The sequence below is a fragment of the Salmo trutta genome, chromosome 12 (genome assembly GCF_901001165.1).
Source record: "Salmo trutta chromosome 12, fSalTru1.1, whole genome shotgun sequence".
In the NCBI taxonomy this organism is placed as follows: domain Eukaryota; kingdom Metazoa; phylum Chordata; class Actinopteri; order Salmoniformes; family Salmonidae; genus Salmo; species Salmo trutta.
The window spans coordinates 78,967,692-78,984,561 of record NC_042968.1 but is presented as its reverse complement, the minus strand read 5'-3'; the positions used below and the strand labels follow the sequence as shown (position 1 = coordinate 78,984,561).

The window sequence follows — 16,870 nt, the reverse complement described above, 5'->3', positions numbered from 1 at the left end:
GAAAAGCTGTAGTTTTCCTAAAGAGGGCCAATCAATAAGATTAGCATGTACACTATTGTATCTTTGACAAGAGGCACACTGTCAACTAGAAATGTATGCATTAATTCTATAAATGTATGACATTATCCTGGTGAGCAGGGTTTCCCAAACGCGGTCCTGGTGCCCCCCTCACCCGGGTGCACGTTTTGGTTTTTGCCCTGGCACTACAAAGCTGGTTCAAATAATCAACTCATAATCAAGCTTTGATTATGTGAATCAGCTGTGTAGTGCTACGGCAAAAACCAAAATGTGCACCCAGGGGGAGGCCCCAGGTGTCACGCCCTGACCTGAGAGAGCCGTTTTTCTCGGTTTGGTTAGGTCAGGGTGTGACATGGGGTGGGCATTCTATGTGTTGTATGTCTATGTTGTCTTTTTCTTTGATTGGCCGTGTATGGTTTCCAATCAGAGGCAGCTGTCATTCGTTGTCTCTGATTGGGAATCATACTTTGGCATCCCTTTTTCCCCACAGTCAGTTGTGGGATCTTGTGTTTGTGTTGCATGTGTTTGCACGCTTAGCGTTTCGTTCGTTTTATTGTTTTTGCTGGTTCTCATTTATCAATAAATATGATGAACCCAACTCACGCTGCGCCTTGGTCTCCTCCTAATGACGAACGTCACACCAGGACCAAGTTTGAGAAACCCTGTTCTACGGGGCAACTAGTAGGCGAAGGGCAGAAAAGAAAATGCATGTATCTAATTTTAGACTAATTGACTTACAAATAGCTTACCAAATGTTGGGAATTATACCCCCTGTCCAAAAAATGTTTTTTTGCTGTCTCTGCATTCACCCCAGAGGTAGATGGAGGAGGGTGACTCGAAGGTTCAAAGGAGTATCCTCTTTTGTTTTGACTTCACACAAGAGATGTTTGACGCTGCATTCAGGGCCTTCATGCCAATCTCCACTGCTCTAACACCTACGCCCAGAGCATAATATACCTGCAAAAAGAGATTAGATCATAACAGTAACCACTAAGCGATGAGAAACACCTATCCCCAAATAAACTTGTTTTCAAATGCAAATAGAGACCTCATGTCCTAAACAGAATGATTCTGATTTTTTTTCTCCCACTAATAGATCAGCTCTGATGTGATTAGTGGAAAAAATATCAGAATTGGGCTGCCTGTCTAAACGCAGCCATGTGGGCTTTAATATGTAACATGCATCTTCCATTTTACAAGGTAGTGTCTGATTATCCGACTAGTCTCCTTGGTCAGGTCAACTGTTCCTAAACTGAATACATTTTTATTTAACCAGGCAAGTCAGTTAAGAACAAATTCTTATTTACAATGACAGCCTACACCGGCCAAACCCGGACCATGCTGGGCCAATTGTACGCCGCCCTATGGGACTCCCAATCACGGCCGGTTGTGATACAGCCTGGATTCAAACCAGGGTGTCTGTAGTGACACCTCTTGCACTGAGATGCAGTGCCTTAGACCGCTGTGCCACTCGGGAGCCCATTAGTCCAGCTTGGCAACTGGCACAAACAATAAACCAAGGCATAGACCAAAAGTATTGCTTTACCAACATCACAGGATATGTCATGATATCCTCAGAAGGATATCATGAATGTCAGCACACACACCTGCCGGGACTCTCCCTTCCCATATCTCAGCTCTGTGACAAAGTGTTCACAGTTTCCCCTCAGGATGCAGTAAGGCATCTCCAGGCCCAGCAAGCTGCGGGCATCCCTCAGTATGTCATAAACACTCCGGGGTTTGTGTTTGCCATCCAGCAGGTTGTTGACAAGGAACCTGTCCTTCCCCACTATCTCCTCCAGGCTCTCCTTGGTCACAACGGCTGTGTCACACAACACAGACACTAGGCTGTAGGCACCAGCCCCAGCTGCCTCAGCTTAGGTAAGAGAGGTAGGATCAGTGGGGTGAAGCAGGGGCACGTGAGAGTGGAGGAAAGAGCAGAAAGGAAAATCTTAGGAGGGTGTCAGAATCAGATCAGTGATGTGTACTATGTTTTTCTGATAGAGTTTATATACAATTTTATAAACATAATCATAAGCATATTTTTTCTAGGTCCATAAATCCCTTATATGTGTACTTTATAGGCTTCTCTGTGCCATGACATCCAGTATTAAAGATTAGGAGCAAATTGTACTTACTGGGGGGACAGAGATGGACGATGTAACCTTCTCCAACATACAAGGCCCAGTGCTGATAGGCCCCCCGGAATATCTCAATCAGGTCCCCAGGTTGAGGCTTTGTTTGATATTGACAACACAATTTCTGATTTTTACATTACAACTGGCAATTAGTACACTACATAATCAAGTCTATATTCAATGTTAATTCGGTATTTGACAAAGATTACCCCACAAGCACAACAAAAATACCAAAGCAGGTCTGTCATCAAGTCAAATACACTGCACGTTGTTACTGACTTACCATTATTGAGACAATGTCATTCCTTTTGATAAAATTGTGGCAAAAACATAACATATCCAGGTTTTGATTTGTTCTTGTGTATACTGTATTTATCCAGCATGTGAAAAAAGTTCATACTTGCAATATGCTCCCCTGTTGATTAAAACAGACATGCTAACCTAAAGGCTACTGTGTTTTGCTTAGGCTACTGTGGATCAAGCCATTAATTGGATTTTCACAGTCTATTTTGGGTAGTAAACACTGATCTCTGACTGTTGGAGTAGTACTTGTGAGTTGTGTTGAGCGGACCTCTCAACATATGGATGGTCTTCAACTAGAGTTTCCTTTGTCAATGAGATAATCTATGTAAATGTTTCATGGTAATGAGTGATTGGTGCCTTCCTGGAACCATCACATTCCACTGTTAGATCAGGTTTGGCATTGAAATGATGTAACATGTCTGGTGTAGTATGGCTGGCTTCTTTTATGAAACTTTCTTCTTGCCTGTTATGGACTGTTCATAAAGTGATCATAAAAAGTAACAACAATCCATACCAGGCAAGAAGGAAGCAGCAACGATTTAAGCGCTGCAATACAAATTACAAATGTACATATAATTAGTATTTTTTAAATATATATTGAAAATGTTCAGACCTGAATTTGGAAAGCAAATATGGTTATATCAACTATAGTTCAACTTTATTTTTTCTTTAACCTTTATGTAACTAGGCAAGTCACTTAAGAACAAATTCTTATTTACAATGATGGCCTACCCCGGCCAAACACTAACCCAGACAACTCTGGGCCAATTGTGCGCCGTCCTATGGGACTCCCAATCACGGCTGGTTGTAATACAGCCTGGAATCAAACCAGGGTCTGTAATGACACCTCTAGCATTGAGATGCAGTGCCTTAGACCGCTGAGCCACTCGGAAGCCTATACTCACAACGAGTTTTAAACCTGAAAGCCTTTCTATACAATGTGTGCTCATAATGTTGCTAATGGCTATCCAATAGTAGAAGGAATTCAATTAACCATAATAAAAAGCCATTGTACAACAATCTTTAAAAAATATACATATATATTTCACCTTTATTTAAACCAGGTAGGCTAGTTGAGAACAAGTTCTCATTCACAACTTCAACCTGGCCAAGATAAAGCAAAGCAGTGCGACACAAACAACAACACAGTTACACATGGCATAAACAAGCGTACAGTCAATAACACAATAGAAGAAAAAAAAATAAAGAAAGTCTATATACAATGTGTGCAAATGGCGTGAGGATGTAAGGCAATAAATAGGCCATAGTAGCGAAGTAATTACAATTTAGCAAATTAACACTGGAGTGATAGATGTGCAGATGATGATGTGCAAGTAGAAATACTGGTGTGCAAAAGAGCAGAAAAGTAAATAAAAACAATACCGGGATGTAGTAGGTAGATTGGATGGGCTATGTACAGCTGCAGCTATGTACATCAGTTAGCTGCTCAGATAGCTGATGTTTAAAGTTAGTGAGGGAAATATAAGTCTCCAGCTTCAGCGATTTTTGCAATTCGTTCCAGTCATTGGCAGCAGAGAACTGGAAGGAAAGGCGGCCATCGAGGTGTTGGCTTTGGGGTTGACCAGTGAGATATACCTGCTGGAGCGCGTGCTACGGGTGGGTGTTGTTATCGTGACCAGTGAGCTGAGATAAGGCGGGGCTTTACCTAGCAAAGACTTATAGATGACCTGGAGCCAGTGGGTCTGGCGACGAATATGTAGCGAGGGCCAGCCGACTAGAGCATACAGGTCGCAGTGGTGGGTGGTATATGGGGCTTTGGTGACAAAACGGATGTCACTGTGATAGACTGCATCCAGTTTGCTGAGTAGAGTGTTGGAGGCTATTTTGTAAATGACATCGCCGAAGTCGAGGATCGGTAGGATAGTCAGTTTTACTAGGGTATGTTTGGCGGCGTGAGTGAAGGAGGCTTTGTTGTGAAATAGGAAGCCGATTCTAAATTTAATTTTAGATTGGAGATGTTTAATATGAGTCTGGAAGGAGAGTTTATAGTCTAGCCAGACATGTAGGTATTTGTAGTTGTCCACATATTCTAAGTCAGAACCGTCCAGAGTAGTGATGCTAGTTGGGCGGGCAGGTGCGGGCAGCGAACAGTTGAAAAGCATGCATTTAGTTTTACTAGCATTTAAGAGGAGTTGGAGGCCACGGAAGGAGTGTTGTATGGCATTGAAGCTCGTTTGGAGGTTTGTTAACACAGTGTCCAAAGAAGGGCCAGATGTATACAGAATGGTGTTGTCTACTTAGAGGTGGATCAGGGAATCACCCGCAGCAAGAGCGACATTGTTGATATATACAGAGAAAAGAGTCGGCCTGACAATTGAACCCTGTGGTACCCCCATAGAGACTGCCAGAAGTCCAGACAACAGGCCCTCCGATTTGACACACTGAAATCTGTCTGAGAAGTAGTTGGTCAACCAGGCGAGGCAGTCATTTGAGAAACCAAGGCTGTTGAGTCTGCCGATAAGAATGCGGTGATTGACAGAGTCGAAAGCCTTGGCCAGGTCGATGAAGACGGCTGCACAGTACAATATTTTATCAATGGCTGAGGTGCACCCGTGACCAGCTTGGAAACCGGATTGCACAGCGGAGAAGGTACGGTGGCATTCGAAATGGTCAGTGATCTGTTTATTAACTTGGCTTTCGAAGACTTTAGAAAGGCAGGGCAGGATGGATATAGGTCTATAACAGTTTGGGTCTAGAGTGTCACCCCCTTTGAAGAGGGTGATGACCGCGGCAGCTTTCCAATCTTTAGGCATCTCGGACGATACGAAAGAGAGGTTGAACAGACTGGTAATAGGGGTTGCAAAAATGGCGGCAGATAATTTTAGAAAGAGAGGGTCCAGATTGTCTAGCCCAGCTGATTTGTACAGGTAAAGGTTTTGCAGCCCTTTCAGAACATCTGCTATCTGGATTTGGGTGAAGGAGAAGCTGAGGAGGCTTGGGCAATTAGCTGCGTGGGGTGCGGAACTGTTGGCCGGGGTTGGGGTAGCCAGGAGGAAAGCATGGCCAGCCGTAGAAATTGAAATTCTCGATTATCATGGATTTACCGGTGGTGACAGTGTCAAACTTCAGAAATAGTCTACTGTTGAGTCCATGTCACATGGTATCTTTCTCATTTCATTTTAGACAGTACCATACCCATCTTTTCCATTAATTTGGGATGGACTCCTGGGCTACTTTCAGTCGCCAAAAGTTGCAAATAGAAATGACATGAACGAATAGAGCCGACGTGCTTCCTGTTCTACATAGTATATTTATATCAGAACGTTCCAAAACCCCAACGTGTTTAACGCGCCTTTGCTATGCACACGCGCCTCCCTCGTCAAATTGAACTGACCAATCATTGAATGACTCGCGGCAATGTGGGGCGCATTCAAGATCGAAACGCTAAGCAACGGTTAACAGAAAGCACCATGTTTAGAGCGTTTATTATTATAGCATCCCACTATCATTTCAAGTTAAGGCAATAACAGGAGTTCGTCTAATTCGAAAATGAGCTAATACGTCTACAAGATGGACAGGGTTGGCCCTGACTGTCCCCCAAATAACACATTTTGTTGCTTAGAAGCATCTATGCTTTCTATTTGTCAAATCATCTGCGTCCACATGATTTGAAGGGGCGAGGCTTGAGAGCGTATGCAAGCTGAATCAAGATGGCGAGCTTCATTGAACGGTAGTTATTTCAGAATTCAGGTTCAGTTAGCCTGCTAGCTAGCCATTGCAGTTGTATCAGTCTTTGTGAATATTATCTATAAATGCCGCATTTGGTCAGTTGTCTTTTGTCACGGGTAGCTTGCTATCTAGAGGAAAACTACTTACCTAACTAATCAGTTCAGCAGCAACATGACTTAGCTAGCTGGAATATGATAATTGCAAACGTAGTTAACTGTTTATTTCCATTCTTCCCTAGGATGTGCCTATATCTTGTGCTGTCTGTTTTCCTGAGCATCACTCAAGCTGTGGATCGCAGTAACTTCAAAACATGTGACCAGAGTGCCTTCTGCAGGTGATGGCTGCCTACCATCAATTCACTTGTAGAAAAATGTGTAACAGCAATAACGTTACCTAGATGGACATTTTGAGACCAAAACGAAATAACGTTAGTATGTAATGTAATTTGTGTGTGTGTGTGTGTGTGTGTGTGTGTGTGTGTGTGTGTGTGTGTGTGTGTGTGTGTGTGTGTAGTCGTCAAAGGGCGCTGAAGCCAGGCCAGTCATCATACAGAGCCTTACTGGAGACCCTGGAACTCAGTGACTCCCACCTCACAGTGCAGCTCCTGAATAACAATAATAAGGTCAGAATGAACAAGACCTGCTGCACATGTAAATAAGTTGTCATGGAGTTTGGGTGAAATAACTTCGCTTTGATAATGGATTACTTGGATGGCACACAATGGAAATCCACCATACACTTTGGGTTCTTCCACATCGTGCAAACCGTGTGATCATTTCATTGCCTGTGTTCAGGTGCTTTTGCTGCTCGAGCTGTATCGCCTTCAGGGGAACATGACCAGAGTGAAGATCAATGAGCTGAAGCCCATCAAGCCTCGATATGAGGTGCCTGATGTTCTCATCACTGACCCTCCCACTGAACTGTGAGTGTGTCCATTTATTTTATATATGTCAATATCAGCCCACTATTGATGTCTCACATTCTAGGGTGGTTTTGTAACAGATGTAAAGTATAGAGAAGGTCCATAGTGGGTGTGTTGGCATGGGTGTGATGGCTGCTTCTCTCCAATGCAGTATGTCAGTGGTGGCCCAGGATGAGCACAGGGTGGTGCTGTCTCTGGGTGGGGAGGACTGGAGGCTCATCCTCAGTGCCCAGCCCTTCCGCCTAGACATCATGGAGGGCCCACAGGTGCTGCTGTCCCTCAACTCCCGGGGCCTGCTGGCCTTCGAGCAGCTCCGCATACGCAAGGACACGTGAGTCGCTTATGCAGTCTTGCATGTACAGGACGAAACCATGCATTTATATCACATGGAACAATGCAATTGAATGCGTATACTAGACCTGTGATGGACTTTGACGGAATATTGCCGTGTAATATATGTTGTGTAATTTCATGGAAGGCTTTTAATGAAGGCTTCCACTTGTGCTCTCCTGCTGAATTTGATAATTGTCTCAAAGGTTTTCTAAAATGCACTTAGGTGTGCTGTACTGATCTGTTTTCCTGTCCTATTCTGTTCCTTTCCTTTCCCTCTCCTGTTTCTCACTATGTCCTCCAGTATTTCCCACAAAATAAGTAGCACAGTCGGTAGCATGTGGGATAAGATCAAGAGCGTTTTCTCTAGGTAACTGGTCTTAGCTTGCCTCTTGATGTAATGTTTGTGTGACACCTGAGTTGAACTACTGAAATAGCTTACGGCTGTATTGTCTTATAGTAGAAATGCCACAAGTCAAAAATGAAGTCAACAGATTTTTACTTTTGATCTTAACTTTACCAGAGCAACAATAAATATATGTAAACATGTTGCTGTGTGCAATTTCTCCATAAGTCTGTACAGCCTCTACTGCTCAGTGTAGTGTACATATATTTACTAAGCTTCCCACCACCCTCTAAACTTAACAAATTATTGCATGTCATATTTTATTGTTCAGTGATTTGATTGGTTTACCCACTGATAATTATTAACAAATAAAAAATCTTCTGAATCATTGTCCTGCAAAGTTTAGAAATTTGGGCATATCTGTACCCATTACCAAGTCATTTTCTATGGGCTGAATCCTAACTTAAAATCTGCACATTTTTGTGCAACCCCCACATTAAGATCAATGCAAACATAAATTAAGATGAACTGCTATGTCAACAAGATGCCAGTACATAATGCATGTTTAACTCAATGACAATTATCAAATTGAAAGAGTTTGTCCTTTTAATCGATCACTAACAACATGTCAATCCAGGTGATGAGATGCAGTTTATATTGCTTTACTTGTCCTTCACATTTCTCCATGTGGTTTCTATAGCAATCAACCACTCTTTTGACATTGATATGTATTATTGTGTGATGCAGCAAAAGCCAAACAGACACAGAGGAAGCTGGGGAGAAAGAGGACACAGAGAAGCATGACAAGGAAAAGGTGTGTGGTGTTATATTCCAAAGACCTTATTGTTCTGATAAAAACACTGCATGGGTTTATTGGTGCATTTATAGACCCTGTTCTGTCCATTGTTTGTGTTCAAAGTGTGTAGAGATAACAGGTTGTGAGTAGTAGCCTAGTAGGGTGAGAGAAGAGCTCCAACTTCTGGTATCAATTTGATGTGAACTTTGAACTAGGGTGTGTACATGTAGCACCTTTCTGAGACACTTGAGCTACATGTTTGGCCTCTCTTCTGGTTCTTCACAAAACCCCTCTCACTTTCCAGGTGTCAGAAGGAGAGGAGGAGGAGGCAGAAGAAGAGGTGGATCAGCCAGGAATGTGGGAGGAGACGTTCAAGACCCATACCGACACCAAGCCTAATGGTACGTCATTGTACTGTACACTACAATTCCATAGTAAAACAAACTGTTACTCAAGTCCATTTATTTGTTTTCACCTATTTACTTACATTGACATCATGTGTTTAACATTTTTTATATAAATATAAACACTGCTCTGGTGTAACCTGCCTCCTGTCCTCCAGGTCCCTCCTCCATCAGTCTGGACTTCTCCCTGCCTGGAGTAGAACACGTCTACGGCATTCCTGAACACGCAGACGGCCTCAGACTGAAAAACACAGAGTGAGACTATAAACGGCCTTTGCCCCAATGTCATTTGCACTCAGCTCATCAAAGTGTAGTTTTCAGATTTCTTTTTTATTTATGTAAAGAACAAATTCTTATTTTCAATGACGGCCTAGGAACAGTGGGTTAACTGCCTTGTTCAGGGGCAGAAGGACAGATGTTTACCATGTCAGCTCGGGGATTCGATCTTGCAACCTTCCGGTTACTAGTCCAACGCTCTAACCACTAGGCTACCTGCCGTCCCTTTTGTTGGCCATCCAGTGCTAAACCAGTGATTTCTGTTCCTTTCCTCAGTGGAGGAGACCCCTACAGGCTTTATAACCTGGATGTGTTCCAGTATGAGCTCTTTAACCCTATGGCTCTGTATGGAGCAGTGCCTGTCCTCCTCTCACACAACACCCACAGGACTATGGGTCTCTTCTGGCTCAACGCAGCAGAGACATGGGTGGACGTCAGCTCTGGACAGGTGGGTGTGTGTGTGACTGGATCTCACACACTGTCTTGCCTTTCCTTCTTTGCCCTTGGATCCACTTGGTTTGATCTCTGAATCCTCTTTGTGCATGTTTGATTGCGTTCAGGGCTCCAGTGAGGTCCCTCAAACGGACGTCCGATGGATCTCTGAGAGTGGCATCATTGACGTCTTCATCATGCTGGGACCACGACCTAATGATGTGTTCACACAGTACGCTTCCTTAACAGGTACACTACTTAGACACTCACTAACAGGACACAGGTACACGTCACTCACGGTATATTCTACACATTCACACCAAGCACATTTTAATGTTCAACACATGGTCGGTTTATAGCTCCACTGCTCCCTATCCCAGAAGTGTTACCTTCACTTTAGAAATGACCCTTCTGTTCTCTGGTTGTCGTAGGCACTCAGGCTTTCCCCCCTCTCTCTTCGCTGGCCTACCACCAGTGCCGTTGGAACTACAACGACCAGGAAGATGTGAGTGCGGTGGACCAGGGCTTTGATGAACACGACATCCCCTATGACTTCATCTGGCTGGATATTGAGCACACGGACGGCAAGCGCTACTTCACCTGGGACAACAACAAGTTCCCACAGCCCAAAGACATGCTGCAGGGCCTCCTGGATAAGAGACGCAAGGTGAACTTAATGATGGAAACATAGAATTTTGAAATGGTGTGTGTGGTAATGAGAAGAGAATTTACATTTTTGGCACTCTTCTCTCCCTCCTCCACTCACTGCGCCCTCTCCTGTCCCGGCTGTCCACAGATGGTGACCATAGTGGACCCTCACATTAAGGTGGACAGCAGCTATAAGATCCACACTGAGATTCGCTCTCGAGGCTACTACATCAAAAACAAAGATGGCGGAGACTATGAGGGCTGGTGCTGGCCAGGTAGGAACATGTCAATATGTACACTATATGTACAAAAGTATGTGGACACACCTTCAAATTAGTGGATTCGGCTATTTCAGTCACACCCGTTGCTGACGGGTGTATAAAATTGAGCACACAGCCATACAATCTCCATAGACAAACATTGACAGTAGAATGGCCTCACTGAAGAGCTCAGTGACTTTCAACATGGCACCGTCATATGATGCCACCTTTCCAACAAGTCAGTTCCTCAAATTTCTGCCCTGTTCGAGCTGCCCTAGTCAACTGTAAGTGCTGATATTGTGAAGTGGAAACGTCTTGGAGGAACAGCGGCTCAGCCGCGAAGTGGTAGGCCACACAATCTCACAGAACGGGACCGCCGAGTGCTGAGGCGCATAGCACATAAATTGTCTGTTCTCGGTTGCAACACTCACTACAGAGTTCCAAACTGCCTTTGGAAGCAACGTCAGCACAAGAACTGTTTGTCAGGAGCGTCATGAAATGGGTTTTCATGGCTGAGCAGCCGCACACAAGCCTAAGATCACCATGTGCAATGCCAAGCGTCGGCTGGAATGGTGTAAGGCTTTCTGCCATTGGACTCTGAAGCAGTGGAAACGCATTCTCTGGAGTGATGAATCACGATTCACCATCTGGCAGTCCGACGGATAAATCTGGGTTTGGCGGACGCTACCTGCCCCAATGCATAGTGCCAACTGTACAGTTTGGTGGAGGAGGAATGAATAATGGTCTTGGGCTGTTTTTCATGGTTCGGGCTAGGCCCCTTAGTTCCAGTGAAGGGAAATCTTAATGCTACAGCATACAATTACATTCTAGACGATTCTGTGCTTCCAACTTTGTGGCAACAGTTTGAGGAAGTTCCTGTTTCAGCATAACAATGTCCCCGCGCACATAGCGAGGTCCACACAGAAGTGGTTTGTTGAGATCGGTGACGACTGGCCTGCACAGAGCACTGACCTCAACCCCATCGAACACCTTTGGGATGAACTGGAATGCCGACTGCAAATGAGGCCTAATCGCCCAACATCAGTGCCCAACCTCACTAATACTCTTGTGGCTGAATGGAAGCAATTCCCCACAGCAATGTTCCAACATCTAGTGGAAAGCCTTCCCAGAAGAGTGGAGGCTGTTATAGCAGCAAAGGGGGAACCAACTCCCTATTAATGCCCATGATTTTGGAATGGGATGTTAGACGAGCAGGTGTCCACATACTTTTGGTAATTTAGTGTATTTATGGATTGATAAATTCTAAAACTTATCAGACAACACAGTGCAGGTTAGCATTTTTCATGAATGTTGCCCTGGAAGCAGCTCTGTAGAGTGTTCACTAGCTGGCACAGCCACAGTCATGAAATCTGATTTAAACCTAACCTTAACCACACCGCTAACCCTAATGCCTAACACTAACCTTTTAAATTAAGACCAAAAAGCTAAATCATACGTTTTTCTGAAATAGCCAATTTGCCCCATCTAACGGAAATCGCTCAGTTCTGCCTCCAGGGCAATATTTTGACAATAAATGTCAACGCAGTATAAGATTTGCCTGTTTTTATACTGATTCAGTCACCCAAAGGCTAGAATTGTTTAGAACTGTTATGTATATGTACTCTATATTTTCTTGTAAAAGGGAATGCAGGTTACCCAGATTTTACCAACCCTGAGATGAGGAAGTGGTGGGCCAGCATGTTTGCCTATGACCAGTATGAGGTGAGTAAACCCCGTATCAGTTCGTCTCGCCTCCACATTTTAAACGCAGTTACTTTTTTCTCTTTCCTTCTCCTTTCTTGACTTCCTTTGGATACTTTGTCCTCTTCACTGAGTCAGTTAGCATTGATGTCACTGGTTAACTAGTAAAGCTACTGGAGCCTTGAGCTACTGATTTACCTATACGACCCCAGATGTACTGACACATCTTTATCTCCTGTCTCTCTTCTCCAGGGCTCGATGGGCAACCTGTACACGTGGAACGACATGAACGAGCCGTCTGTGTTCAACGGTCCAGAGGTCACCATGCACAAGGATGCCCTCCATGGACCCTGGGAGCACAGAGACATCCACAACCTCTACGGCTTCTACGTGGTGAGGAAGGGTGTTACTAGGACTAGAGAGATTGTTTTTGGATTAGCTACAGCATCCTTACTTATTTACTGCCATCTACTCTGTCTTCCCTTCTTTCCCTCTCTCAGCAAATGGCGACAGCAGAGGGTCAGATCCAGCGCTCCGGGGGGTTGGAGAGGCCTTTTGTCCTGACCAGGGCCTTTTTCGCTGGGTCTCAGCGCTATGGTTAGACCCTTCAACAACGCCTCCCTCTGGTTACCATAAATGTTGTATAATGTATGTCTTCACTGACCCCCAACCCACTCTTGAAGTGTTCACTCTCTCACACACACGCATTTACCCACTCTCCTCCAGGTGCAGTTTGGACGGGTGATAATGCAGCAGAGTGGGGCCACTTGAAGATGTCCATCCCCATGTGTCTCAGCCTGGGCCTGGTTGGCATCTCCTTCTGTGGAGGTGAGGCTGGCAGGGATTGGTGCTGCACAGATTGGATGGCTCGGTCTATCCTAGTTTGATGGTCATTTTTTAAGTATCCTAATCACTCCTCTCATCCCAGCTGACGTGGGGGGTTTCTTTAAGACTCCCAGTGCGGAGCTGCTGGTGCGTTGGTACCAGGCGGGGGCCTACCAGCCCTTCTTCCGTGCCCACGCCCACCTGGACACCCCGCGGAGGGAGCCCTGGCTTTTTGGCCCTGACAACACAGCTCTCATCCGGGAGGCTGTGCGTCAGCGCTACACCCTTCTGCCCTACTGGTACCTGCAGTTCTACCACTCCCAACGCACTGGCCAGCCTGTCATGAGGTAGGCTCATCAGCCCCATGCAGGGCTTGACAGTCACTTTTTTTTTTGACACTTTTTTTGTTGAGCTGATAAGTAAAAAGTTAAGTCACTAGTGCAAAAATAAACAATCTTCTGTAACACCATAATAACCATTATTATCACTGGTATTGACAATGGAAGGCTGCTCTGATCCCATGTATTATGTCTCCTGCCGTTGTGGCCTTGAGCAACGCACTTAACCCCCCACAAAGTAAAATACTGCACTGATAGGCTACTGTATAAAACCCATATGTGGAGAGCTACTGGGTGTGCAGGTTTTTGATCCAGTCCTGCTCTAACACACCCGAGTCAGTTTATCAAGGGACTGTTGAGAAGCTGTTTTTTGTCTCACAATGTGTTAGAGCAGGGCTGGAGCAAAAGCCTGCACACCCAGTAGCTCTCCTGGCAACCCTGCGACATTACAATTAAAACCAAATACTTTATAGGTCTTAAATTATTCTCTCATTCAATAAACCAGTAATCAAATGGCTATGGTGGGTGACTTCATAGCAAGGTAGATTACTAAGACATGTACATCTACACTGTTTTGATCTAATTTTGATCTAATTTTTTTTACTCTCCATGCGGAAAACTTAACTCTATAATCGTCTTTCTGACCATTTGTTTTACATGCCCGGACAAGCGTTAATGTCGAGCCCTGCCACGTCTATGTTTTGAAGATCTATAGCTGGCACTAGTCTTTAAGAAGATATTAGACAGAGTCCTTGTATTTTGATTCACCTTGGATTGTATTCTCTCTCTGTACTATAGGCCCCTGTGGGTGGAGTATCCAGAGGATATTGCCACGTTTTCCATTGACGATGAGTTCCTGATTGGTAAGTAGGTTAGGGAGAGTGGCCTTTAGATCGGTATGTACTTCTAAACCTTTTATGGTACAATACTTTTGAATACCTAAATGTTTGGATGAAGTTGAGCTCTTCAACCTGGTGAGGATGATGCATTACCCCAGACTACCTCTCCCCCGTGTGTTCATCAGGCAGAGATCTTCTGGTTCACCCTGTAACAGATGAAGGGTCTAGTGGGGTCACAGCCTACTTACCTGGGAATGGAGAGGTGAGTTTTGAGGGGGAAGGCTGACTTGTAGTTTTGCCTGTTGAAATATACCACATGTTCAATCAACCTGATAACTTCTCGTCCTCTGACCTCCTCGCGCTTCTCTCCCCGTCACAGGTCTGGTATGACGTCCACACGTTCCAGAGACATGACGGAGCTCAGAACCTCTCTATCCCTGTCACCATGAGCTCAGTAGGTTCTCTGTTTCTCTCAACTCCTATGGTCTTTAGCCATCACCCACCTCTCAGCACCTTTCCCACAAATAACTCTCCTGCTTTTCACTCTCTTTTCTCTGTCCCACCACCTCTTCCTCTCACAGATTCCAGTGTTCCAGCGAGGAGGTTCCATTATCTGCCGGAAGAACCGTGTTCGCAGGTCCTCATCCTGCATGGAGAACGATCCCTACACCCTCTACGTGGCCCTCGACTCACAGGTATAACCTTCGTTTACACCACTATGATATCACTACCATTGTTGTTGCACCATTTTACTTGCAGGGGCTTTGTCATCATTTAAATGTTTCTCTTTGTTCCAGGGCAATGCAGAAGGAGAGCTTTACATAGACGATGGTCACACCTTTAAACATGAGACAGACAAGCAGTTTATTCACAGACGCCTGAGTTTCACTGGGAACAGCCTCTCATCGAGGTCTGTCCCTCTAACATTATCATTCCAACCAGGCCATGTTCTCCCTGTGTTTCTGTATCGAGTGTAACCTGTCTCTTTCTCTGATGCTGCAGTGACCTGTCTCCTGACTCCCAGTTTCCCACGGCCTCCTGGGTAGAGCAAGTGAACATCCTGGGAGCTCAGAAGCCTGATGCTGTCACCCTCACAACGACAGGTTAGTCATGTACCGTCAATAACCAGGCAACATGGTGTCACGTGTAGAGCCAGGAGTTTCCCCTGAACGTCCTTCTGGTCTGGTAATGTAATGGAAAAATAACTTGTTGCAGTGAAGTTATTTTTGTGTTGGCAGGCTAGTGCAGAAAGTGGTAAGGGTTGTGAACATTAGGGTTTGTTACAATGTGCCTGATGTTCTTCACCCATCCTCCACAGATGGTGGGGAGTCTTCTGTGGGGTTTGAGTTTGACCCGGACACGGCAGTCTTAACTCTTCGTAAGCCAGGCGTGAACGCAGGGGTTAACTGGACATTACATCTGCGGTAACACAGGACACACATATAGAAGTCAAGAGACAAATGAAATGTCTCACACAGACTTTTGGACAAACAAGTAAACATACCACTACAGAAAAGCACACAACCAGATTCAAAAGTGTGGCTAGGATTTGGAGCAGTTACCTGAACCCTGAGAAAGAAACCGCAGGAGAAATGGAACAGGGTTGTTGAGAGTATGAAACTCAGGACCACAAATGGTGTTAGTCAGGAGAAATTCTGCACCACTAACAAGAGGCTGAATTTTTGATACTTAATTTTAATAAATATTTTTTCCAGGGTTGAAATTATGACAATGATGATAATGACTCCCTATAAGACTCTATATGACTAGCTGTGTTAAATAAAATAAATAAATGATGACAATGAATGTCCAAATGTAATGTTTGTATTTTTTTCCTTTCCATTTTTGTTACAAGTTAATGAATTTGCTCTTACATGGGTTAGCAATGTGAATAGACAAGTATGAAGAAGAGATTACCTTCTATCGGACATTATGAAATACAGTGGGTATTATAAGTATTCACCCCCTTGGATCTTTTCCACATTTTGTTGCGTTACAAAGTGTGATTGAAATAAAAAAAAAAAATTGTAATTGATCTACACAAAATGCTCTGTCAAAGTGGAATCTTTTTTTATTACTTAAAATGTAAATAAAAAATAACTAATATTCCTTGAATAGATAAGTATTCACTCCCCTGAATCACCTTTGGCAGCAATTTACAGCTGTGATTTTCTTAGGTAAGTCTCTTAAGAGCTTTGCAGACCTGGATTGTGCAAGATCTGGGAAGGTGTTGAGGATCATGGCTAGACAGCAATTTTCAAGTCTTGCCATAGATTTCCAAGCAGATTTAAGTCAAAACTGTAACTTACTTGGCCACTTGGACCATCCACTGTCTACAGTGTAGATTTGGCCTTGTTGTATGTTATTGTCCTGCTACAGTGTCGATTTGGCCTTGTTGGTTATTGTCCTGCTGAAAGGTGAATTCCTCTGTGTTTGGTGTAAAGCTTAGCTCCATGCCTTTTATTTTTATCCTGAAACTCCCGTCTTTGCCAACGTCAAGCATACCCATACCATGTGGCCACCACCATGCTTGAAAATAAGGAGGCAGTTACTCAGTGACGTGTTGGATTTGTCTCAAGCATAAGGCTTTGCATTTAGGGCAAA

General features: G+C 44.3%; 2 protein-coding genes across 3 annotated transcripts; one reads left to right on the top strand and one right to left on the bottom strand.

Annotated features, from left to right (window-relative positions):
• Nucleotides 1-528: 528 nt before the first annotated feature.
• LOC115202623 (phospholipase A and acyltransferase 3) lies at nucleotides 529-5,619 on the bottom strand. Its single transcript, XM_029766712.1, has 4 exons — nucleotides 5,611-5,619; nucleotides 2,157-2,280; nucleotides 1,626-1,894; nucleotides 529-975 (listed from the first exon to the last, which is right to left on the bottom strand). Exons 1-4 carry the CDS (start codon nucleotides 5,617-5,619, stop codon nucleotides 862-864), a joined length of 516 nt encoding a protein of 171 aa, XP_029622572.1. The 3' UTR covers nucleotides 529-861.
• A 237-nt stretch (nucleotides 5,620-5,856) lies between these two features.
• Nucleotides 5,857-16,085, top strand: ganaba (glucosidase II alpha subunit a). 2 transcript variants are annotated; one of them, XM_029769747.1, is made up of 25 exons: nucleotides 5,857-6,150; nucleotides 6,388-6,483; nucleotides 6,663-6,771; nucleotides 6,944-7,071; nucleotides 7,223-7,402; nucleotides 7,706-7,771; nucleotides 8,495-8,561; nucleotides 8,848-8,944; nucleotides 9,106-9,202; nucleotides 9,500-9,671; nucleotides 9,784-9,904; nucleotides 10,087-10,322; nucleotides 10,452-10,578; nucleotides 12,206-12,285; nucleotides 12,517-12,657; nucleotides 12,765-12,861; nucleotides 12,991-13,092; nucleotides 13,193-13,436; nucleotides 14,226-14,290; nucleotides 14,452-14,528; nucleotides 14,646-14,720; nucleotides 14,848-14,961; nucleotides 15,064-15,176; nucleotides 15,269-15,369; nucleotides 15,585-16,085. In XM_029769747.1, the coding sequence occupies exons 1-25, from the start codon at nucleotides 6,131-6,133 to the stop codon at nucleotides 15,692-15,694; spliced, it is 2,835 nt and encodes a 944-aa protein (XP_029625607.1). In that variant the 5' UTR covers nucleotides 5,857-6,130; the 3' UTR covers nucleotides 15,695-16,085. The 2 variants fall into 2 exon arrangements, with proteins under 2 accessions (XP_029625607.1, XP_029625608.1); XM_029769748.1 differs by lacking the exon at nucleotides 7,706-7,771.
• Nucleotides 16,086-16,870: the final 785 nt, after the last annotated feature.